Raw genomic sequence first — 24399 nt, 5'->3', positions numbered from 1 at the left:
CAGCAGTTTCCAACTATTAAGCGTTAACAATGTTCCGGTGCCCAGAATACCGCTATTCCTTTTCCCCTCTAGGCAGCTGAAGGTCTTCATTTTCTCACATAAAAACGTATTCATGGTGATCAAGAGCTATTTCTTGGTAATATAATTCAGTTATGTTGTAGGTTCGTGTGTGGATGGAAAAATGTAACTACCACTTTGCATTGTTTCTGAGGGCAACCATTTGGAACAAAATCTCTGTGTAAGAGGGAGACTGACCATACTTACTGAAACATTGTCTTCTCAAGGCTTCTTAGAGTCTATTTTGGTGAACATGAGTGAAAGCACAGGCCATGAAACACTGAAAATGTGGTTAAGTCCCTTTAATTGTCTACTAGTATCAGGGGAATCTGCACTATAACTATGGTAGCTGATTTGATGAAAATACATATCTGATAAGTAAGAAAATTTGGGAAGAAATATAAATGTGTCAGTATGTCAGGTTACTGACTCTAATAAGTTTTGGCTTCCAGCATAGTCTTAACTATGATTGAATTTGATGCAGTTGTGTATTCCTTCAAATCTGGCTTTTGTTTAAGATGGGGAAGTTATAATCATGCATTAGTGAATATAGTTTAAAAATTACTTTTTTCCTCCAGAACCCATAAAGTCCATTCTTGGATAATCAAAACCCAGGTTTAAACTTTTGGAAGGATTTCTTCAGGTTTCTTTAACAGATTTAAAAAATCTTGGGCTCCACAAATGTAGCTAAGCTTAAAGTGCAGAAGCCTTTCTTTGAGTTGACATCCTTGGAAATGTATCTGAGAGTACATCATCTTTATCACAGGATAATGATCCCTTTTCTGAAGGATTGAAAGGAAAAGTTTATTGCAAATCAGTCTACTTTTCTTTCTCAGCTGTGGTGATAGCTTTGAGAACATGGCTCATGATTCATATTGTACAACTCAAAGTAAAATCATAAAATAGGAAGTATAAATTAGTCTTCTGTGTGGAATTTGTAGGAGTCTTGACTTTCTGTAGCTCCTAGGAACCTGTCTCCCTATGCCACTATAGATTGTAATTTTCATGTCTGTCATCAAGACATTTGGAGTGTGCTAGAGGTTGTGGGAGGGCATCTCTTTCAAAATCCAGTTAGTTTTAAACTATCAGAGGAGAAGAAGGTAATACCTGCTTGACTTGAGTCAAAGTTTCTCACCTAAAGCTGACATAGAGGAATCGTGAGATTGCCTGTACCTCATTCAAGTATGCAGTTTTGAGACAGAAAAGCATCTGTTTGGGGCCACTTTCAAAGAGAATTAGCCTTTTGTTTTTAACATTCAAACTCCTCCACCCCTGCAGCAGCTGTTTGTTTTGCAGTCTGGCACCTTAAGTAGTAGTTCTCTGTAGCTGCTGATCTTCTGAAAGCTGCCCCAGTTCCACACGTTACATTCCTAACAATTTCTCGCCGTGCTGAGATGGTAAGGAGATCTTTGTTTCCTAAGCATCAGTGCCCTTCTGGTTCATGCAGTTGGCTCAGGCAGCTTCATGCATGTGTCACCCCTAGGATTAAACATTCACTCCTCCAAGATGCTGATCCTCGTTTCACTGTCCTCTAGTCCAAGTTTGTCAACTCCAGCCCATTCATTTTGATTTTAGAGTCAATTACCACTTCCTTTAATGATAATAAGGTACTTGGGGGCATAGTAGACTTGCTCTTCCATTCACCCTATCCCTTCTTTTGTTAATTCAGTTAAACCTGAATGAATAGCATCATATCCATCTTCAGGCCAATGTCAGGATACACTGTCTTAAGACAAAAGTAAAGCTTTCCAAATATACCTCAGTAGACATTTTTTAGAAACCAAGAACCTTTTTTTTTTTTTTTTTGTAAATTTATTTTATTTATTTTTTGGCTGCATTGGGTCTTTGTTGCTGCGCAGAGGCTTTCTCTAGTTGCAGCGAGCGGGGGGCTACTCATCGTTGTGGTGCGCGGGCTTCTCTTTGTGGTGGCTTATTTTGTTGCGGAGCACGGGCTCTAGGCGTGCGGGCCTCAGTAGTTGTGGCTCATGAGCTCTAGAGCGCAGGCTCAGTAGTTGTGGCGCACAGGCTTAGTTGCTCCGTGGCATGTGGGTTCTTCCTGGACCAGGGCTCGAACCCATGTCCCCTGCATTGGCAGGTGAGTTCTTAACCACTGTGCCACCAGGGAAGCCCCAAGAACCTTTTTTTATTCTCCCAAGCTGGGCTCATTAAAGCTTTTCTACACTCGTGTCCCAAACCCAGTTGTACTTTTCAAACTGCATCGTGTCCCGGTTGTAAAGATTAGTCTGGTTCTTTTCCCAGTATAGTTTTAATTCTATACTGAAAAACAAGCTGGAAAAGGAACTACAAAAGCCATTTGGCAGGCTGCTATTTCTCTGTCGGTTACCATAGAAACAGTGATGGCTGAGTTGGGGGGGTGTGGGTATTAGATAATAGGAAGTTTGTGATGCACTGAAGGTTTGGATGCCAAAAGCCTTGTTTTCTAGAAACTTACCCGTGCGTAAGCTCTGTCCTTCAGCTGAATCCTGAAAACGTGAGGGGCTTCTATCCATCTCGAGGTGATTGAGTTGAGGCCAGTTGGACGTTTCTCTAACCATTCCTCTCTCTAGCACCTTCTGAAGGATGTGAACTCTGTTCATATCACCAAAAGAGATGGTTGTAAAACCACTTGTAATGGTAGGGTTTCTGAGAGTTCCCAGTGCGTCTGGGTTCCTAGTACCTCCCTTGCTAATAGGTTTTTTACACACGGCTGGGAAGAGTGGAGTATGAAAAGGTCAGTTTGATCATAAATACCAATATTTTTCCAGGACTGTGGAGGAAGTGAGGATATTGGAATCCAAACTAATAAACTGACTAGGTTACATTTGAAAATTGGATGAACTGGACTGTGTAGTGTTTCACGGAGTGGTGACTGAACTGCCGCCTCAGCCAGAACCCCCGCTGCGGCTCTCCCGGGCATCCACACTTCTCATTAGTCCATCTTCTGGTTACAGCATCTGTTCTGAGAAATTACAAGGCCTACCTGAAAGAAATTGTTGATAACCATCATATTTTTAATACATTCCCTAATGAAATTGAGAAAGTCACGTTTTGTTTCCTATTTCTGTTACTGACGTTTGTAAGAAGCACTTATCCGCCTCATTTATACTTACTCCTTTTTTGTAAATGGGGATGATAATTGGTAGCTACTTTATGGGAGTAATAGAGAAGTTTTCCCGTGAAAGGCACTATGAAAGTTGTTGCAGTAATCAGTGAATTTTTAAGCTTTTATAAATGGTGGATGCTACGGTGACTTTTCATATGTGGAAATCAAAAAAGAAAATGAACAGCCAACCTCCAAGTTTGCCTTGGACTGTGAATGGCATTCACTGAGGGAGTACAAAGGAGACTCTGAGAGGGTAAAGTGGCCTGTGGGTCAGGAATGGTGGCTGAGTTTTTGAGCTCCTATCTGTAGGGTCATGCAGTGGTTTGGAGAGCATGAGTGAGTGGGAAATTAATTTGTGCATGTTTAAGCAGATACAGATAAATAGTCCTGGTAGGACCTGAATTCTCTACCGACACGAGATCTTTTGGGAGTTAGAACCATCATTTGCTTCCTTGGGGCCTTGTCTCAGGCTAGAATCCATGTCCTGACTGCCACTGGGAATAATTGATTTTTGCAAAGAGCCTCCCAGTTTCATATTGCCACCGATAGTACTTTTCGTCTTGGGAGAACAACCTTTTCCAAAGTGATCGGTCAAGTGTCTGTGTGCCCCAATTATGTATGGGATCTGCTTGCAAACTTTTTTTTGAATGTTGTCTCAGTGGTAGAGTTTTTTTCCCTCCACTTTGCCATACTCTAAAAAACTGTTCCTAAGCCTTCTGGTAATTTTTCCATCTTTCATAAGCCACATCTTCATGGTGGATGACTGCTTAGCTGAGGCAGAGAAGAGCTTAGTGAGTTTGAGGAAGGAGGAGAAGGCCCCACAGTGGAGCAGAGTGAGCAAGGAGAGTAGCAAGTGATGAGATGGGAGGAGTGGGGCAGTGCCAGATCATGCGGAGACTCATGAGCCTCAGGAAGGAGCGGATTTTATTTTAAGTACATCAAGAAGCCATTGAAATGTGTTAAGCAGAAGAGTGACATGTTCCGATTGAAATTTTACAAGGTCAGTTGCTACTGCGTGGAGCTCGGGCTAGGTAGGAGCAAGAGTGGAAGCCAGGAGACCAATTAGGAGGTTGTTATACTTCCTGGGACCGAGGCAGAGAAGAAGGGAGGTGGACAGCTTTAATGACAGGAGCTCCGAGAAGCAGGTATTTTTACGAGAGGCATGGGAATATGGTCTGAAAGCGTTAATAAGGAGTATCCCCTGGCTCTGTAGACACAAGAGATGTGATCAGCTTCCACAGGAGAGAGAGTTTCAGGGAATTTGGAATCTTCTGAGCACATGAGGTTGAGGATATAGGCGGGTGTTTGCTCATCACTGAATGAGAATTCCAGCGGACACAGTGGAAGGGCGCAGGGGTGGGTGTGGGAGATTATGTCTGATCAGGTTATGTCCCGGAATGGTTTGGGAATGAACGTTCTGATTTAATGGATGACTGGAGAACCCTGCACTTTTGCTGGTGACTGGGGTCAGCTGGATGTCAGGCTTCGTGGAATTTGTTCTGTATGCTCTTAGAGGAAGGAAAGTGTTTATTTCTGGTGCTACAGTGTTGAGTGGAAGCTCTTTCAAAATAGCAGTTCCTTTAAGTTGCATTTCTTGGAAACATTATATCACCAAGAATGGCATCTTCATTACATTAAGGCACATTCAGTGTGGCTAGAATGACTGTAACAGTCAGTGTAAAGCCAAGCTTCTTTTTGCTTAAATTCAGTAACTTCTGACCCCCACCCCACCACCGATACTATATCAACAACAAATCTGAACAACAAATACTGTCGGCAGGTGTTTCACTGTAAACTGCATTTGCCTTTTACAATCACTGGGTTCGCCTGGTATAGGATGATTGATTGCACGTGCTAGTCCCCCATACTTAGTATTCTCACTCACCTCGCTAGAACCTTTCATGCCAAATCCATGTCAAAAGTCAGGAAAAGAGTTTGATAAAAACCCCAAGATTTGTGTGTGGCAAGCGAGCTCAAAACTGTTTTGAACAGATAATCTCGGTCATTTCAAATCTTTGCTTTTCCAGCTAGCCTCTTCCTTTAGCAGATCTTATTTCAGAAACAGCTGCTTCTTTTTCTAAAGTAATGTTTTCCAGATTGATATTGAGGATGCCATCTTTGCAGGCGTGGTTTGAGTCAGCAGACTAACTGTAGAGATGACTTTGTGGGGTCCTAGCTTTATTCTGTCTCCATAATTTCCATAACTAATATGTTTTGTTTGTGTCAGATTTAAAAGATACATTACCACTATGAACAAAACGTCCAGCTGTGTTCTTACATCATTGCTGTAGGAACAACTTTTCTGTCCAAATATAGCTGCAAGCTTTGATGATCGATGAAGCTGTCTAGAAGCCAGCCAGGTTCTCAAGGGCAAAGCAACACCACAATTTGATTGGGAAAACAAGCTGGAAAGAAATGATTAAAAAAGAGGAGAGGGGAACATTTTGGCATGGCCATAAGTTGGGAGGTAGGGCAAGTAAAGGGACCCTTGGCTCCAGCAGGCTAAGTAGCTGTAGCACGTGCTGGCATTTAGTTTTCAAATATTATTTCAGTCTGCAAAAAAGCCTCAATTGACCATACTTGTCAAGCAGCTCTACCATGTATCTGATTCTTGGACTGGAGAGCTAGGGAAATTCCTATTCTATCTGTCTTGAGAAAACCCTTTGCTTGATTCTGCAGGCACTCTAACATCTTGGTTTCTTCTTGATTTTGAAGCACGGATTCTGGGATAAGTTGTCTCTATCTGCAGTTTCCCTTTCCTACAACTTAACTTACTTTTGGAACACCTGCTCTCTAGCTCCATCCCACCACGCTGCGAATATACTATACCACTGTCCTAAAGAGCGAGTCCTCTGGCCTTTTCTCAGTCATCATTCTCCTCTTCTTTGTAACATTGGTCACCAGTGTCCAGCACCTCTCTGCCTGAAACTTAGCCATCTGTTAGCTGCCTTTTCTTTCTCTTATTGGCTTCTGAAATATTGTATTATCTTAGCTATTCTCACACTTTTCTCATTGCTACTTCTCTGCCTCCTTTGAGGTTTTTTTCCCTTTGCACCCCTTAAATATGGATATTCAAGGTTGTCTTCGATTCTGTTATCTTTGTCTACATTACTTTTTAGGAAATTATGACCTAGCAGTAGATTGTAAATGCTGTATAGGCAAGGTCCACTTCTGTCTTGTTTATCATTACGTCCCAGCCTTTAGCACTGTGTGTGTGTGTGTGTGTGTGTGTGTGTATGGTGTGTGTGTCTGCAGGGGGGGGCGGTATTTTGTTGAATAAGTAAATAAATGGGATTTCATTTGTTCTTATGGCTTCAACCATTTCTTCTTTGGTGGAGCAACTTCTGGATCTTATTTCCAGTTTTGACTTTTATCTCAGGTTCTAGTCATCACTTTGTACATGTTCACGAGACATTTCCACGTATAACAGCATGTGACGTCTAACCTGAAATTGTAAAATCAGATTTATTGTTGTTCTCTCAGAAAACTCCACAGTTTCACCCACCCATAAGGCCGTTTATGTTCATGATGTCACTATTCTCTTGGCCAGGTTTACATTGTAAGTTATTTTTAGTTCTTCCCATTCTCTCATTTTAATTGTTTCAGTTCCCAAATCTTCTTAGTTCTTTCTTGAAGTGTCTGAAAAACTTATCCTTCTAACAGCAGCTTCATTCCAGGCTCTTTTTACCACACGTCTAAAATACTAAAATGACCTTTTTCCACCCTGATATCTTTAATTCTAATCTTTCCTCCCTAGTTCTGTCTGATATCCAGATGCCAGATATTTTCAGGAACAGCTCATTTTTTTTTCTCTCTCCCCCCACCTCCTGCTCACAAATATTAATTGAGCACCTACTATGTGTCAGGTACTATGCTCAACTCTGCAGGTATAGCAGTAAATATGGCAGACATGGACCCTGCCCTCATGGATGTCACAGGAGCTAGAAGATAAATGAATGGAGAGAGATAATTACATCTTGTGGTTGGAGCTCTGAATTTAGATTTTACTCTAAGTGCAATGGGAATAAATGAGGTTGTGACATGCTCTGGTTTATATTTTTAAAAGAGCTCTCTGGCTGCTGTGTGAAGAATAATTCAGGCAGAGGCAAGAGTAGGAGACTAAATGAAAGGTTGTTTCCGTATTTTTAGTGGGAGACTGGTGATTTGGACTCAGATGGTGGCAGTGGGGAAGAACAAAGTGAATGAATTTGAGGTATGTTTTGGAGGGTGAACCAGGTTTCTGGCTTGAGCAGTTGGTGGATGGAGGTGCTGTTTACTCAGAGGGAGCAGGAGCAGGGGTTTTGCATTTTATTTTGCTCTTATTTAGGGGAGGTCTGTAGAGGGTAACAAGAGTTCCTTCTTCTACATGGTATGTTCGAGACACTTGAGACTTCCAAATGTAAAGTAGGACATTGGCTATGAAGTCTGGGCTTCACATGACAGGTCTGTGCTAGAGCTATCATTTGGGAATTGTCAGGATAACAACAACAATAACAACAGTAAAGGGATGGTGATCAGTAACAAGTGTATAGTACTGACTCTGTGCCTGGCTTTGTTCTAAGTGCTTTACATGCAGCCTCCAGTAATCTTGTCAAGTTGATAGTGCTGTTATCCCCATGGTACAGGTGAGGTGGCTGAGGCACGGTATTCTATCACTTGCACCACATTGCACAGACAATTATTTGTTGAACTGAATTGAAACTAATAATCTAGATAATATGTAAAGCTATGGAATTGCACCATTATCAATTCAGGGCAAAAGAACAGAGAAAGAGGCACAGAGAGCCAGGATTGAGCTCACTGCTTTCATCACTTTGTTTTCCAACTCAGAAGTCTTTATTTGCTCCTATTGGAACAAATCGTAAATGTAAACTCCTCAGCCAGACTGTCAAATCTTTACATAATCTATGCCCCACCGACTCTGGTGTCTCACTGTCCCTGTGCGATTGCACTGTTCTGCTGAACTGTCTCTTTGCTCCTTCGGCATGTGCTCTCCACCTTCTCATTAACTTAAGTCCTCTCCAGGCTTCAGGGGCCCACTATAGCCTCGAAGCCATTCCTGGTGCCTCCAATGAAGAAACTAATAAGAGTTAGTGTATGTTGGGTGCTTCCTGTGAGTTTGGGAAATGAGAAACAGGTAGAGCGCTTCTACTTTGTTTTGTTTGACCTTTCTGCTCATTTGTGTTTTGTTATTATAAGCATCTTCTTAGTAAAAAGATGGGAAAATTTCTAGTATGTAGCTCACCTAGGAGATCAGAGGTGACTTGGAAAACCAAATGTCTCACTGTTGACTAAGATCATTAATTTGGAAGCATATTTTGCATCCATGGCCTTTTCTGATTGCGTTGGGATCACTGAGATTAAGAATGTGATACTTGAAGCAGCATATCTGTCCTGAGCTTTGTTTCAGGCACTGCCATGTGGAATGGCAAAGGGGCATCAAAGAAGCCTGGCAGATAACATGTGGCCTTGCTTGGGAGCTTACATACGATGACAAGACATGGGCATAAAAGAAGGAGTCATGTGAGGGGTCCACCAGCGGCTCAGTTGGGTAGCTCTTAAGCGGAAACTGGTCCTCAGACTTGTTTTCTTTATATACTTCCCAGGGTTTCTAAAGAAACTGAGTTAGTTGCCAAAATTTCTAACTCAGGAGATTTCATATAAAACTCCCGTTATCAGTTTCCCTGGAAAACCCAGAAGATCGGGCAACTCCAGGGGAACGGTGAGGGAGCTGCAGAGTGGCTCCCACCTGTATGCAGGCCCTGTGCTCTCTAGTTCTCCATGGTCCCCACTCCCCACTGTGTTGCACCTGGCCCACGCCCCTTGTTTATGCTACTTGCTGATGTTTGTGACCCTTACAGTATAGTCAGTGTGCCATATAATTCAGATAGGAAATAATCACAGGATTTCAGAAGAAAGAGAGATAACTTTGGAGAGCACAACAAGGGGGAAAAAATACAGGCTTTAGAGCCAGGCAGATCTAAGTTCAAATACTTGCCTACCTGCCTCTAGCCAGCCTTTTGCCTTAGAAACGTACTTTCCCTCCAGCTTCCTTTGCTTATAATACAAAGGAGAATATCATGTCCCTTACAGGGTTGTGGTGAGAATTAGCAGTACTGGGTACAGATGGTCCCTAACATGCCTGGTACTTTAGCAGCGTACACCATGGTTGATCCTGTCCAGAAAGTCTAGCAGGATGCCTTGGTTTAAGTACCTGGAAATCGTTATGAAAAGACACTTGGGGCAGGGAAGTGGGGAGCCAACTCCAGGTGGATTAAAGAGTTAAATCTAAAAAATATAGACTTTTTTTTTAACTGAAAGGAATTGCAGTTGTATATTTAAGTTTCCTGAAGACGGGAAAAAACCATGAAGGAGAGCCAAAGAAAGATCAGTAGAGTTGACTGTAAAAATTTTTGAGTTATTCTGTGTTAAATATCATAAATGCAGTTAAAAGGCAAATAGCAAATGAGAAACATATTTATATAAAGTATAACAAAGGGAAAATATCTTACTGTACATGGTTACAGATCAATAAGAAAAACATTAACACCCCATAGAATGATGGACAAAAGACACGAACAGAGTTTACAGTAGAAGAAATGCAAACAGCACATAGCCATGTGAAAAAACGGTGAACTTGGTTAGTTATTAAAGAACTCTATGTTTGAAGAATGAATTGCCATTTTTCCCTCATCTTTTTTGCCAATGGATAATGTTCCATATACTGGTGATGCGCTCAGAAGGCAGGTGCTGTCACATTTTTTTTGCTGGAATTATAAATTGCCACAACCTTCTTAAAGCAGTTTGATGGATAAATCAAAGTGCCTTCAAGTTCATACCCTTAGATCCAGTTATTCCACTTTAAAGAATATATCCTAGAAATATACTCAGAGATGTTTAGCCCAAGATCTACTTGCAGTAGGTTGTTCTTTCCTTTCTTTTTTTTTTTTTTTAAGTATTACTGGTATATTAAAATCTCTGTTTCCAACCATGTGTACCTAACTGCTATATCCTTAGCACTAGCATAATGCCTAACATATGTAGGTGGTCAAAAAATAATTTGTGAGTTTAAAGGAGGAAGGATGTGTTCATACAAAGGAATATTATACAGCCATATTTTTAAAATACAGTACATCTAAGATGTAGAAAATGCTCACAATACAATGTTAAAAATGAGTGCATGATTGTATGTGTAGACTATTCCCTGTGTATGTGTTGTATGAATTCTGGATGACGGGATTAAAGGTGATTTCTATATTGGTGCTTTTCCTCAGTCATTCAGGACATATTTATTGATATGTGTGATAGGCATTGAGCGTATTTCAAGAGGGAAAGACAGCATAGCCCTCCCCTCATGGAGTTTATTATCAGAGATCAAGAAGGCAGACGTTGAACAGGTAATTCAAGTGTGTCAGTTACTCTAGTGAACTTATGTTACTTTTATAGTAGGAAAAAAAACTATGCCAATGATGATTTTCAAGCACTGATGTTTGTATTGGCTTGGCCAAAAGGTGACTCTAGTAGCGCTTAGTTGTCTTTAACATCATTTGAAACAATTTTGTTAGATTGTATTGTGACAGCTGTCATATCAGTGTGCATTAAACAAAATCAAGATTGGTGAATTTTTGTGTAGCCATTTTAATATTAAAGATGGGGGGAAAGCAACATTTTCAGCATATTATGCTTTATTATTTTAAGAAAGGTAAAAACAACTGAAACACAAAAAATATTCATGCAGTGTATGGAGAAGGTGCTGTGACTGATCGAACGTGTCTAAAGTGGTTTTCGAAGTTTCGTGCTGGAGATTTCTTGCTGGACGATGCTCCACGGTCGGGTAGACCAGTTGAAGTTGATAGCGATCAAATCGAGACATTAATTGAGAACAATCAACGTTATACCATGTGGGAGATAGCCGACATACTCAAAATATCCAAATCAAACACTGAAAATCATTTGCACCAGCTTGGTTATGTTCATTGCTTCGATGTTTGGGTTCCACATAAGTTAAGCAAAAAAAACCTTGACCGTATTTCCGCGTGCGATTCTCTACTTAAACATATGGAAATGTTCCATTTTTAAAATAAATTGTGATGGGCAGTTAAAAGTGGATACTGTACAATAATGTGGAACAGAAGAGATCGTGAGGCGAGCAAAATGAACCCCTGCCAACCACACCAAAGGCTGGGCCAAAGGTGATGTTGTGTATATGGTGGGATTGGAAGGGAGTCCTCTATTATGAGCTTCCCAGAAAACCGAGTGATTAATTCCAACAAATACTGCTCCCAGTTAGACCAACTGAAAGCAGCACTTGACAAATGTGTCCAGAATTAGTCAACAGAGAACGCGTAATCTTCCATCAAGATAGTGCGAGACCACGTGTTTCTTTGATGACTAGGCGAAAACTGTTACAACTTGGCTAGGAAGTTCTGATTCATCTGCCGTATTCATCAGACATTGCACCTTCGGATTTCCATTTATTTCGGTCTTTACAAAATTCTCTTAATGGAAAAAATTTCAATTCCCTGGAAGACTGTAAAAGGCACCTGGAACAATTCTTTGCTCAAAAAGATTAAAAGTTTTGGGAAGATGGAATTATGAAGTTGCCTGGAAAATGGCAGAAGGTAGTGGAACAAAAGGTTGAATACGTTGTTCAATAAAGTTCTTGGTGAAAATGAAAAGTGACTTTTATTTTTACTTAAAAACCAAAGGAACTTTTTGGCCAACCCTATAATTTCTAAGACACCTTTTTTAGGACAAGAAAGGCGCAATTACATGAAAAATCTACATAGATCTCATACAGTGTGAAGTTTCCTTTCCAGTGAAAAGAAAAATGTTTAGATTTCTTATCTGTTGGGTGGTTTGTAATGATATAACAATATACACCCAGGCTTTTTTTTTTCTTAAATAGCATTTAAAAAAAAATATTTATTTATTTGGCTGTGTCGGGTCTTAGTTGTGGCACGTGGGATTTTTATTTGCGGCACGCGGGCTCCTAGTTGCGGCATGTCGCATCTAGTTCCCTGACCAGGGGTTGAACCCTGGCTCCCTGCATTGAGAGTGCGGAGTCTTAACCACTAGACCACCAGGGAAGTCCCTAAATAATATTTTTCTAAAGGAAACTGGATAAGCTGAGATCTTGGTGAAAGTTGTGGAACTTTGGAAAACCCCAGCATTCACTGGAAATTATAATTAAGCATTCAGATGAATTGGCTATGGTTGGGGAGGGAGTGAGAATGTTGATTAACATTAATATTAAAAAAATTTTTTTTTGCTTTTTCCATCTACCTGTGAGGTTTCAAGTGTGTGGAAAACCAAGAATATCAACAGCAAAACCCACCCTGTAGACTGACTGTGACCCTAAAAGTTTCTTTTAACTGGGATCGGGAATGAAAAATTTTATCCTAAGCCATGGCCTTTTAATGGGTGTGTTTTGTTTTGTTTTGAAGAAAGACCTGAGTAAATCAAAAGGGTTACAGAGCAGTGTTTGGGTAACTTAACCATGTTTAATGGCTGTGAGTGCATTCCTCTAAACAGTCTGAACTGTGCTTCCACTGTCGCTTATCCGTTTATCAACTGAGCCCTTACGCTTAGCCACGTCAGCTCCTCTGGCCTTTTATCTGCTTCCTCAGTGGAAAAAGTCTCTGTGTATCTTGGTGAAGTTAAAGCATGGCTCTTTGGTCTGTTGCTGCTCTGGTCTCGGGAAGGAAGCATTCGGGAGCTCTGTGTTGCCTTGATAGGATCCCCTGTCCTCCTTTCTGTCTCCTTCTGTGAATTAGGAATGTACTTCCTAAGCCAAGGGTGTTGGAAGGAACGAATAACAAGCAGCAAAGTAATGACATCACCTCTCGCTGTGAGTGTGCTGGTATCACTGTCTCCTTCAGGGACTGATGAGAGTAGCTCCCTGCCAAGTGAAGGCTCACCCTCTTTTGCTCTTTGGTACAACTAATGGTTATACTGGATGTAATGTGTTTCAAACCAACCTGAGGCTTTCTCTAATTTGAAAACCTCAGATCTTAGGAATAGTGAGGGAGACGTGGCTCTGTTGAACATCACTTTCCATCCATGCTGATATTTCCCTCTCGCATTTGGAATTCTCTTTCACTTGCTGGGTCTGTTCCTGCTTCATGTTTCCAGGTAGAGTTACAGTGCTCCCCTCTTCTCTTCCACTGGCCTTAGCACTCCCTCCTCCCCAATAATGTTTTTTTTTTTTTTCATGTTTGGAAAACTGTAAGTAGTTCGGTTTATTTGGAGTACAGGGTGCCCATGAGAGAGAGGTAGGAACTGAAACTAAAGAGAAGGAGCACGCAGGTCATCAAGAGCCTTGGGCGCCAAGCTAATGGATTTGAACTTCATCCTGAAACCTTTGGGATGTCATTAAAGTATTTGAAGCAAGGGAGAGGCATTCTGAGATCAAATTTGCATTTTATTACAGTGGCTTTGGCAGAGCAACACTGGATTAGAAAATGCTGGCTCTTAACTTTTCTAACTTCTGCAAATTACTCCTTACACCTGTTCCCTGGTCTCACAGACCTGTGTACACAGGATGGGGCTTAGTTTCTTGGCCTCTGGGCTGTTGCATATACAATTCCTTCTTCCTAGAACATGCTTTTCCTCCTTAGTGTATTTTTTTTCTTTTTTTAAATTGAAGTGTAGTTGAGGTACAGTGTTATCCCAATAATGTTTTAATGTTCTAAGAGATCTTCATCTCAGGATTCTCTTCCTGTTGTGTTACGTGTCTTTCCTGTCCACTGCACTCTCCTGTCTTAGTGTCTGTGCTTGGTTTATAGACTAAGGCCCCGTTGTACTTCTGGATTATATAGAGGGCAACAACAGTTCTGTTTCTAGCTGTGTTGAACCTTGATCTGGTAACTGACTTTACAGCCTAAATCAAGGAGCCTTGGACCCTCTGATCTCATGAACGATGCACTCCCTTCTGATATCTTTTCTTCAGTAGAACATACATCTCCTCTGTCTGGAATACTTTCTTCAGAGAGCAACCTTTTGCTTTTCTGAGGTGGAGCTGGGCTACCTGAGGACAGGGTCACCTTCCCACTGGTTGGCTGAGGGGTCAGAGGTAAATGTTTTGGTGCTTACTTATTACTGGAAGACAGAAGGTGGCAGACAGAAAATCAATCACTGAGACCAAAAGTTATTTCAAACATTGCTTATATCTTCTGCTTATAAAGTTATGACAGTGCTTGACAAAGTCACTGCCAAGGGCTGGGGACTGGAACCTAGACTGTTTATGGAAGTTCATTTTGTTTTGATTTTGATTTTCCTGGGGGAAATCATTGTAAACAGTTACATTCTCAGAAGCACCCCTACAATAATAAACATAAACACAGCATTGCAGTGAAATTAATCCTGTAGTAACCCAAATGTAATCTCTTGCATTGGAAGTGAAGCAGATGAATGGACGAATCTGCCCGGAATGGAGGTGAAGAAGTCAGGAAACTTGGGTCTGTCCCGGTCTCAATTCTTGATGTGCTCTTTGTTCTTGACGTGCTCTCAATTCTTGACGTGCTCTGTGAACAAGGAAGTTGTTTAATGTGCCCCTTTGTCGGTGGTGGAGGAGGAGTGACACCACCTGTTGGCCATATTGCAGCCTGTTCTGGGAGGCTTCATTACGGTGTTGGACGTGAATTGACTTTGAGCTCTGGAAGAAAGGGGCAATGTAAATACGGGCACTTGTATCCTAGGTGCTCAGGAGTTGCGATCCATTCTCAAAGGCTTACACAGCCAGTCTCAGTTTAGCAACACTGTTCTGGTCACAGCAGAGCTCCCTGCTGCTTTGAGAAAATCTTGTTGTTGACTGTTCTGGAAAGAAACAAGAATATATCTCCAAAATACCAAAGTAGCTATAGGAAGAGTTGTGACTAGTTTTAACATAGGTACCAATTAGTGAATTAGCATAAATTATGAGAAGGGGATCAAAACTCATCACACCATGTCTTGTCTGAAAGCCTATTCTCCTAACACTGTGCCAAAACACAGGGCACAGAATAAGGCAGATGTGAAGAATTATTGTATAAATGACTCTGAATTCCTTCATCGGCCAGAATGTGCTTTTCTGCATTTTGGATGCTGATAATACTAGTACTAATAGCTGTTATGCTGTACCTAATACGTACCAGTCTCCAAGTAATTCTCACATATGTAAGTTGAGGCTCACAGCAGCCCTGTGTGGCAGGTACTCTCGTCATCCTCATTTTACAAGTGAGTAAATTCAAGAACAGAGAGGTGAAGTAACCTGCCTAAGGCCAGTCAGCCGCCAAGTGACAGAGCCAGTCTGGCTGAGTGGAGGCCGGCATTTCTTTGACCAGTGTCATGATCTGTTGCAGCAACTTGATCACACAAGCAAATGAATGCATTTGCAATGAATGCTGTTTTCTAGGAAGAGAATGGAGACTACACATATGTGGACAGAGTGAAGTTACCCTTGGGTCACGGGACCTTGTTACTCATGGAAGGAGCCACCCAAGCAGACTGGCAGGTGAGAACATGCAAGTAACATGGATTTGCTGTCATGTAGAGGCAGTTTCCTGACTGGCTTACGGTTATTAATTTCTATATTAGACGTGGTGAAAAGCAAGTGGCTTTTATAATGAGCAAGAGGCAATAAACTGACATCATTTCCAAGGGGTTTTGATTCTACTGACAATCAAAATGGCCCTCTGCAGCAACGGTGTCCACTAGAACTTCCAGTGATGGTGGAAATACTCTGTATCTGTGCAGCCCAATGTGGTAGCCACTATACACATGACTGTTGACCTCTTGAGATATGGCTAGTGTGCTGAAGAACTGAGTTTTTAATTAATTTAGAGCTGGCAACCAGTGGCTAGCATATGGGGCTGCACAGCTCCATAGCTTAGGCCAGGCCATTTTTAAGGTGTGCAAATTAAGAACATTTAGCATGAGAGGGGAATCTCATGCCTGTCTGTGATCTCAGCCATTTATGTGTTTTCTTTTGAGCTTTGGAAAAATGGCAGGAGGCTGAGAGGAAGAGCAACACTTAGAAAAAATGAAACTGTCTCCCTGTGAGGGTGTTGACATATCACAGTGAGGGTGGTGGTGGAGATTTGTTTCAGAGAAGAAGACCTTTCTCCACAAGACTTAAAAGAGCTATTGCTGCTCATTGACGGGAGATAAAATTGAAACATGTCTATGTCCTCATAAATAAGTTTTAAATTGCTTTGGAATAAAAGTGTAAGTGTGCGTATGTCAGAGTTATTCATATTTCCATTTAGCATCGAGTGCCCAAGGAGTACCATTCTAGAGAACCAAGAATAAACTTGACCTTTCGGACAGTTTATCCTGACCCTTGAGGGGCACACTGGTGATGTGAGGTCTTGGAGAGGGAAGCTGTGCTGAGACTGAGCAAACCTTCCACCATGAAGAAACTTCCGGAGACTGGTCCAGCTGCTCTCATGGTGTGGCTCTTTGGAAGATGTGGATGGGATTTGCTTCCCAGCTTGGAGTCCTATTAAATGACAGCCTGCAGTTCATGTTTGTAATATGTTTACTGTGGGAACAGTAATCCCTAATCATGTTTTGAAATCACATATTTTCTTTAGGCAAGTTAAAAACTGCTGTGGCTGTGTTCACAGATGATTTTGTCCATAAGCAGTTTTTTTTCTGCCCTCTCCCGCTTCATTTGAAGAAATATGAATGGACTTTGCTTCCGGGGTAAATCCACACATGTTTGTTCCTTGTGCCTTTAGCAAAGTGGAGGTATAAATATGAGTCAGTGACTCTGGAGCCTTCCGTAGGCGGACAGCTGCTAAAACCCAAACAGAGCTTTGCTGAAGTCTGCCTTGACTCCTGAACATCTTGGCTTGTGTGCTATTGTGATGCAAAGCTGCATATTCTGGGAGCACTTTATTTAACTGAGTCTCCTTGCCTGTCCATCTTCCCAGGATATGCCCAGACAGGTTACAGGCCTCTGAATAAAGGGCAGAGGTGGTATTCTCCAGTGCATCTCCAAGCAGCCACCTGGACTACTTGAAATACAAGAGAAAACTGTCCCCTCAAAGGGAGGAAGAATTGAGTGATGTCATGAGAAATTTCGGCTGAAGAGCAGCAAATGCCCTGCTAGTGGCAGCTGTTCTACATAGATTAGTTCCCCCTGGAGAATGACTTGAGTCATTTAAACCCTAGCCAGATAGGAGCGGGAGCGGTCCTACAGGGAATAGACTCAGTTACCTAACAGTCCTGTTCACTTTAGAGTTCAGTAGCCCTATGACTAAGGCTTTCTTCTGACTCAGTGTTTTCTTCTACACATGTTCACGAGATGAAAGGGTTAGTCTCTGATGTCACCAGGGTTCCCAAAGCAGACAGAGCAACTGCCCCTTGTTGCATCATAAAAGCATGTGTCTTCCTGACCCCTTGACTTAGGAGCAGCATGCCAATTCCAAACCAAGACAGGGAAAACCGGAGAGAAAGAGAATGGATTTAAATGGATGAAAGTAGGGCGAGAGAGTTAAGAGTTCCCCTTAGCTCCCTGCGGGGAAAGTTTAGCGAGCCTTCTTGCTTTTGATCTTGTTTCCATTCCGTGCTGTAAGATTGATGATCTCCATGATCACAATAAAATGCCAAAGGCTGGGCAGGCTCTTCCCCAGAAGGCAGATGAATGCCATGCCTGGCCAGGCGCTGTTCTCTGACAAGCTCTGTAGCTTCTTGAACCAGAGTCTCTTTCTTTTCAATGTTGTTCCCTGTGTGTTGCTCCTTTCTCTAAGAAATGCTAAATGCTTTATGAAATCTGAACATCATACTGACTGAGCCTTCCCGTGAGGGAGGTACAAATCACCATAACTATAAAATGAAACCTATTTAATCCCTAGCTTTCCTCCAATTCAAACAAACACAACCTGGCCAGGGTGGTGCAGCCAGCTTCGGCTATGAGTTGGCTGCATGACCTGGGGAAATTCCTCTTCTGTTCCCACAAGTGACAGGGCTGGCAGATGACTCCAGGTCTTAACCACATCCCTCCTGACCCGGGATCATGCTCTCCCCTCACGTCAGCTTCGATTTCACCTTTTCCCTCATCACTGCCGTGTCTGTCAGGGAAACTAACTCCTACTCTTCAGCAGACAGCCTGGACGACCACCTGGGTTTCTTCACCTGAGAGCAGCAGTCTTAGGTTTTGTTTCTTGCTGTCAAATGCCAGAACTGCCATTCTTTCTACCACTAAGATAATGTCCCTTCTGAAATGTCAGGTAGGTACTTGCCATAGAATAAAAGTACAGGGTTAGGACCGGACAGGAATTCCAGACCCCGGCAAAGGAGGCCCATGGTCAGTGACTGCACCAACCTGTTGCTGTGTTTTACTGGGGGTAGATCTTAACTAGGAATTAAGGGCGAAGCTATTTTTGCCAACATTACTTGTAAAGCAGAAGGAGCAAATATAACGGCTGTCGCATGAAGAAAAACAGGTCTAGTTTTTTAGTTGCCTGTTTTTTGAGCTTTAATAACCTGCCAGGGCAATTTAATAACCGTCCTAGGAGCTTTTCATACTTAATCCTCCTAATCCTCCCTGAAGCCCTGCCAAAACAAGATGCTATTCCCATTGTAGAGACTAGGCAACTGAGCCTCCGAGAGGTGAAGTCATTTCCTAGGACTTATGAACGGCAGAACCAGCACATACAGCACAGGCTCATGCCTAGACTGTGCTTCTCCCTCTGCCGTGCAGGATTTAGGCAGAATAGTGGGCACCCCCAGGCCCATGAGCCTCAGGGCTTGCTCAAGCAGAACGGGCAACCCAAGCTCACCCTAGTGCCCTGCTGGCCAGGCTGACTGCCAGGCCACTCTGTTTGTCCCCTGGCTTTCCTGTGAACCAGTGCAGGTATCTGCACCTCATCTCTCCTTAATCAACATGAGCATCTCCTAGTCAGAAACTCTGCTGCCAACTGGACTAGAACTGTCCAGTTTACTGGGGGAAGCTCCTTTTGGGGGGACACAGTCCAATTTATGACAAATTAGACAAATTCTCATCTAACCTTCCTGGCAAGTGACTGAGAACATGTTTCCTGACCATATCCAAGCAAACTTTCAGAGGTAGACAGGTGGTCCCTTCCTCCCTTCATTCTTATCTGTGAGTATATTTGGGGACCCTGATGCCCAGACTGAGCATCAGGCTTCCTCACGATGCTTACCAATACCACGACTCCGATCAGCAGACAGCCCGAGAAGCAGGGTGAGCTCTGCACGCTAAAAACATGTTGACAACAGGCACCTTGCCTCAAAGCGTGGGCCGGAACAGTCTGACACAACATCAGATTGTATCCTCAGTATACAACTAACCAGTAACTCACATGGCATTGATGATTCCTAATAAGTTCGGGTCACAGCTCATAAACCTGCCGTTTTCCTGTGACACTCACTCCCTGCCGCCTCCATGGCTGGTATGACCTGCCCTCGCGAGTGGCAGGTATGTCTGGACCTGGTCAGTAAGTGGCACCGTCTCCTGAATTGTATCATGGCAACCCCAGAAGAGTTAAGTGGGCACTGCAGTGAGCAGAACGCTCCAGCTGGACGGCTTCAGAGAAAACCCTGACATACGATGGGTCCCTGCCCTGCTGGGAATATTTCTTCCTTGAGTTCTGGCAGCTTTTACTTGGCTGCAGACTATCTAAGACCCGCTTTGCCTTTTCTGGTCATAAACACTTGTAGTGTTGAATCTGAAGTCTTGATGGCTTTATTTTCTTAACTATGCCTTTGAAAACGCCGAATGTTTCCATAGTGACGCATTCTGTTTGTTTAAATCTTTACATATATGTGGTTCCACCCCCACGCTCTCCTCAGAGGGGTTTACTTTACAACCGTCTCCTTACCGCCTCCCAGCTTCCCTTTGCAAGGAACCCCAGTATGAGACCCCCGTCAGTTTTGTGCTGCTGGAATCCATTCTTGGATATGATGATTCCTGTGTCTCGGGGTCAGCAGGGAAATTGTTTTGATGTTTACTAATGAGGGTGGAACACAGGCTAATGGGGCCTTTTCCAGCTGGCTTAGTACTGCTGTGACAAATCAGAAAAGCCTTCCCCAGCCTGTGACCAGAGCCCCATGCTGGGCTGGGCTTTCAGCTGGGCGCGTAGGAAAACAGGATAAATTAGGTAGTATTTTTGTAGCTGACGTTACCCAAAAGATTGTTTCCTCAGATGAGCCAACTCGGAGCTGGCCAGGGCATGTGTGACACTGTTACATTACAGTTACTTGAATGCTGTCACCCCCCTCCGTGTAACGGTGATGTCACACTCCCTGGACACCAGGCGCAGTCCCTCTTCTCGTGTGGCCTCCACGAGTGTGGACGTGCTCAGGCAGGGTCCTGGCCTCTGACCCCACTAGCTTTTAACTCTGGACACAAGGTCTAGGTTTCTAAAAGGGAAGGAAAGGTGAAAGCCAGAAGTGTAGAGTATTTACTGGACCTGTTGCATACATAATCTGACTTATTCTTTTTTTTTTTTTTTTGCGGTACGCGGGCCTCTCAGTGTTGTGGCCTCTCCCGTTGCGGAGCACAGGCTCCGAACGCGCAGGCTCAGCGGCCATGGCTCACGGGCCCAGCCGCTCCGCGGCATGTGGGACCTTCCCGGACCGGGGCACGAACCCGTGTCCCCTGCATCAGCAGGCAGACTCTCAACCACTGCGCCACCAGGGAAGCCCTATCTGACTTATTCTTAAAAGCAACCCTGTGAGGCGGTTGGTTGGTTTTTTAAACAGATGAGGAAACTGAGGTACCTAGAGAGGATAGATTAGACCCTGAGACTGGGTGTCCCTGGTGGGCAGGCTGCTGCGTGGTTACTTGTCCGCAGGCATTTAGTGCGATCTCTGGGCCTCCCCCGGCCCTGGCGTAGGGGGGATGGGGGAAGCCGCAGCCTGAGTCTCCTGGGGCTGGAGGGTCTGTGCTTTCTCATCCCCTTTAGCAGCCGGCAAAACCTCGGGTCCTTGCCTGGGAGCCTGGAAGCTTCTCCCCAGGGGGCGGGAAGCAGGAGGAAGTGGTGGGCCAGGCGCGGGGCTCTCGAGGGCTGCGTGATCAGGTTGCAGTTAGCCGCCCACTGCAGGAAGGGTGTGGGCGAGCGCTGTGACCAGCGCCTGCCGCGCAGCGCCTATGATGCTCCAGACGCCCCCCGCAGAAGGCGAGCGCGAGCCTGCCGGAGCAGCATTAGCCGCGGAGACCGAAAGGCGGCCTCGCCTTTCCAGGAGGCTGCAGCGGGGAGGCCCTCCCCCCAGCCGCTCTGTCGCTCTGAGGACTGAGTCGGAGCCTCTGCCACGAGGTCCCTCCCTGCCCCCACCCTTGTCTGCATGAGGATGGGACCATCTAGGAAAGGAACCCACACCCTCCAGAAAGCGATTCTGGGTTGCGGGCTGTGTCGTCCGTGCCTAAAGAAGGTTTGTGGGATGGGTGGACGACGGATGCCGTGAGGGCCTCCCAGACTCGGGCCTGGGGTATTCAGGCTGCTGCCCACCGGGTCAGGACTCAGGAGAGTCCAGGAGAGGAGGAGGGGCCCCCAGAAGTGTCTCCTCCATGCCCCTGTTGGTTAGAGAAAACTTTTCTGGAATGTTTTCTCTGAAAAATATATCAAGGGATTAGCCACTAATTTCTTCCCTGCACCCTGTCTCTGATGTTCGCCACGAGCCTCTCTTCACCCCGTGTGAAGGGGAAAGGAGGACAGTTAGCCTAGAGGCAAAAATCTGGGGAGGAAGTCTGAGTGTGTGGCTTCCCGCTCGCCCCCCAGTCGGCCCCCTGGAGGGCCTCCCGCCCTGGGCTGGGAGAGGAGCAGCCAGAGAGGAGAGCTGGTGGACTCTCCCCCCGCCTTGCTCTTTGTCTCCACAAATCCTGTGAGGGTGTAGGCTAGGAGCTACTCTCCCCGTTGGACAGATGCTCTTCTGAGGGCCACCCAGGGCCACGCCGGCAGAAGCAGCGTGAAGAGCCACAGCAAGTGCCCAGGCCAGTGTTCTTCCCACCGCTCTGAGGTTCCGCGACCTCTTCTGAGATCCCCAGCTGAAGACAGACCCTGGTGACAAGAGGGAACATGGGCACAGACAGCCCCAGAAGGTCGCAGTGCCTGTTGGGGCAACCCTCCAGGGACTGGTGTTGGCGGTCTCCATGCCGCCCCGGCCGGGTGGCTCGGCACGTGGCCAGGATCCCTGGCGCAGCTCGAGGGAGCGTCTTCCTGCCTAACATAGAGCAGGCCGAGCTCTGCATCAGCTGCTCGGGGGACTTAGCTGGACACCTTCAGGCAAGACTGGTCAGGCCCCCCTTACTGTCACAGTGCTGCCTGCAAGGGTGGAATTAGGAAAGAGCTTTGACACCCTCCCCCCAGCTCTGTCCCAGGCTCCACATCTGGCAGACTTACTGCAGAGCCCCCGTGGGTCTAGCTTCAACTTGAGCCAGGCTGACCTGGCCTTGAGTCCCACTCTGTCCTTCCTAGCTGAGTCACCTTGGACCCGTCTGTCAGCCCCCAAGCCTCAGTCTCCTCAGCTGTGAAGTGGACACAGAGGCAGCCACCTCTCCGAGGTCTTGTGAGGGTCGAGCTCATGAATGTGACATGTCTGACGCTAATGTGCCTAGCAATGTAATCGTTTTAAGTAGAACATTCCACATGCCCTGCTAGCCCCAACCCTAACCCCTCTGCTGGGTGGGCAGTGCCGCTGTGACTGACAGATGGCCCTGTGACCCTACCTTTCCCCTTGCCCGGCTCCCTGGGTGCCTGCACCTCTGTTGCGGGCAGCGAGGGGAGGCCCAGTGGCTGTGGGAGGAAGAGTAAGATGGAAATTGTGCACGCAGAGGCTGATCATATTAAGATCCAGCTGCACTTAAGTGTCTCCTGGGAAGCTTTTTACAGCGCACTGAAGAGAGCTCCCAGGTGCCAAAGCGGCCTTGCATCGAGGCCCGGTAGCTCTTAGCAGCCTCGCCACATGCTCCCCAGGTAATTGGTCTCCTAATGCACCAGCCCTGGCTGGGTTCCACCGCCTCTTCCCCCTCGGGTCAGTTCATGATGTTCCCCAGCCTGGCGAGTGGGTCACAGACCAGTGTGACACACCCCCGCCAGTCACATTGTTTTCTTGTCCTTGCAGGCCATTTCTAGATTCTGTACAGAATGCCTTGGCCTGGAAGAGTAAACAAGATTGCCAGGCAATCTTGAATCAGGAATTCTGTTCAAGACCAGGGCTTTTATGTCCAGAACTTGTGTGTTAGATGCAGTAGGGAACATATAAAAGGGAGACACCACCCCTCCTATTACAGATAGAAGTAAACCAGCATGGTTTTCATTTTCTTCTTCAACATTAGTGTTTATTCCTAACTACAAAAGGGATATGTGTTCTTGGTAAGAAATTTAAAAGAAAGATAAAAGGAAAATCATTGATAACTTCACACCAGAGATGACAGCTCTTCACATTTTGCAGTGGATTTCTTCTCTACACGTTTGTATACTTCAAAAAAAAAAAAAAAGAAAGAAAGCAACTTCATACTGAACTCATCAACTTGTAGCCTTTTGCTACTTATTTTTTAAATGGACGCATGCTGCATGACCTTAATTGTTGTTCCTTAAGAAGTGGCTGCATAGAATGGTATATAGTTGTATCATTATGTACCCAGTCCGTTGTGTCGGATAACTCAAGCATTGTTCAGGTTGAAGTTGCTTTTGCTATTTGTAACCATTCTGTTGATTTTGGAAATCATGAGAGTGGATGGTGGGGCGGCAGTGTAGCTAGGAGTCCAGGATTTGGCCTCAATCAGACCTCAATTCAAATAATAAAAGAAGAGATAAGTAACATTTTTATAGAGCCTGAATATTGTGCCAGGCACTATGTTAAGTGCTTTACATACATTAACTCATGATTTATGAATCCACATAACAGGCCATGGGCTAGGCATTATTTTTATTCCCACTTTACAATTGATGAAACTGAAGCACCACCCCTCCACTTTTGCAGCCGTCCTATGGCCAAACCTTTGTGCACGTGTATGATTGTTTCTTAGAATACATTCCTGAAAGTGGGGTCCTGGCCCAGATTTGGAAGGCTATACGTATTTTTAAGGCCTTGAATACATAATGTGAATGACTTTCCTGAAAGGTTGCCCCAACTTCTCCTACCACCAGTGTTTGTGTATATTTGAGAAAATCGTGCCATGCTTTGAGCAGCAATAATGTGCCAGGCCAGTGCTCTAGAAAGCTCTCCTTGAAGGAGAGGCTGTGCCTGGCACAGAGTAAGCAAGCACTCAGTACATCTTAACCAGTGTT

At 44.5% G+C, this 24399-nt stretch overlaps 1 protein-coding gene across 5 annotated transcripts in view; it reads left to right on the top strand.

Moving 5' to 3' along the window:
• The window catches only part of ALKBH3 (alkB homolog 3, alpha-ketoglutarate dependent dioxygenase), a 36152-nt gene extending 19383 nt beyond the window's left edge, over positions 1 to 16769 (top strand). For 4 of the 5 annotated variants that reach the window (XM_060105298.1, XM_060105299.1, XM_060105297.1 and 1 more), the window contains exons 9-10: positions 15555 to 15653; positions 16408 to 16769. In XM_060105298.1, coding sequence (XP_059961281.1) covers positions 15555 to 15653; positions 16408 to 16485 — 177 coding nt within the window. In that variant the 3' untranslated portion in view covers positions 16486 to 16769. Of the gene's footprint in view, positions 1 to 10898; positions 11742 to 15554; positions 15654 to 16407 lie in introns of those variants that run through there. The other variant, XM_060105301.1, reaches the window with a different exon arrangement.
• The last annotated feature ends 7630 nt before the right edge of the window (positions 16770 to 24399 follow it).

This window comes from Mesoplodon densirostris, chromosome 7 (assembly GCF_025265405.1).
Source record: "Mesoplodon densirostris isolate mMesDen1 chromosome 7, mMesDen1 primary haplotype, whole genome shotgun sequence".
In the NCBI taxonomy this organism is placed as follows: domain Eukaryota; kingdom Metazoa; phylum Chordata; class Mammalia; order Artiodactyla; family Ziphiidae; genus Mesoplodon; species Mesoplodon densirostris.
This window is presented reverse-complemented; position numbering and strand designations above follow the sequence as displayed.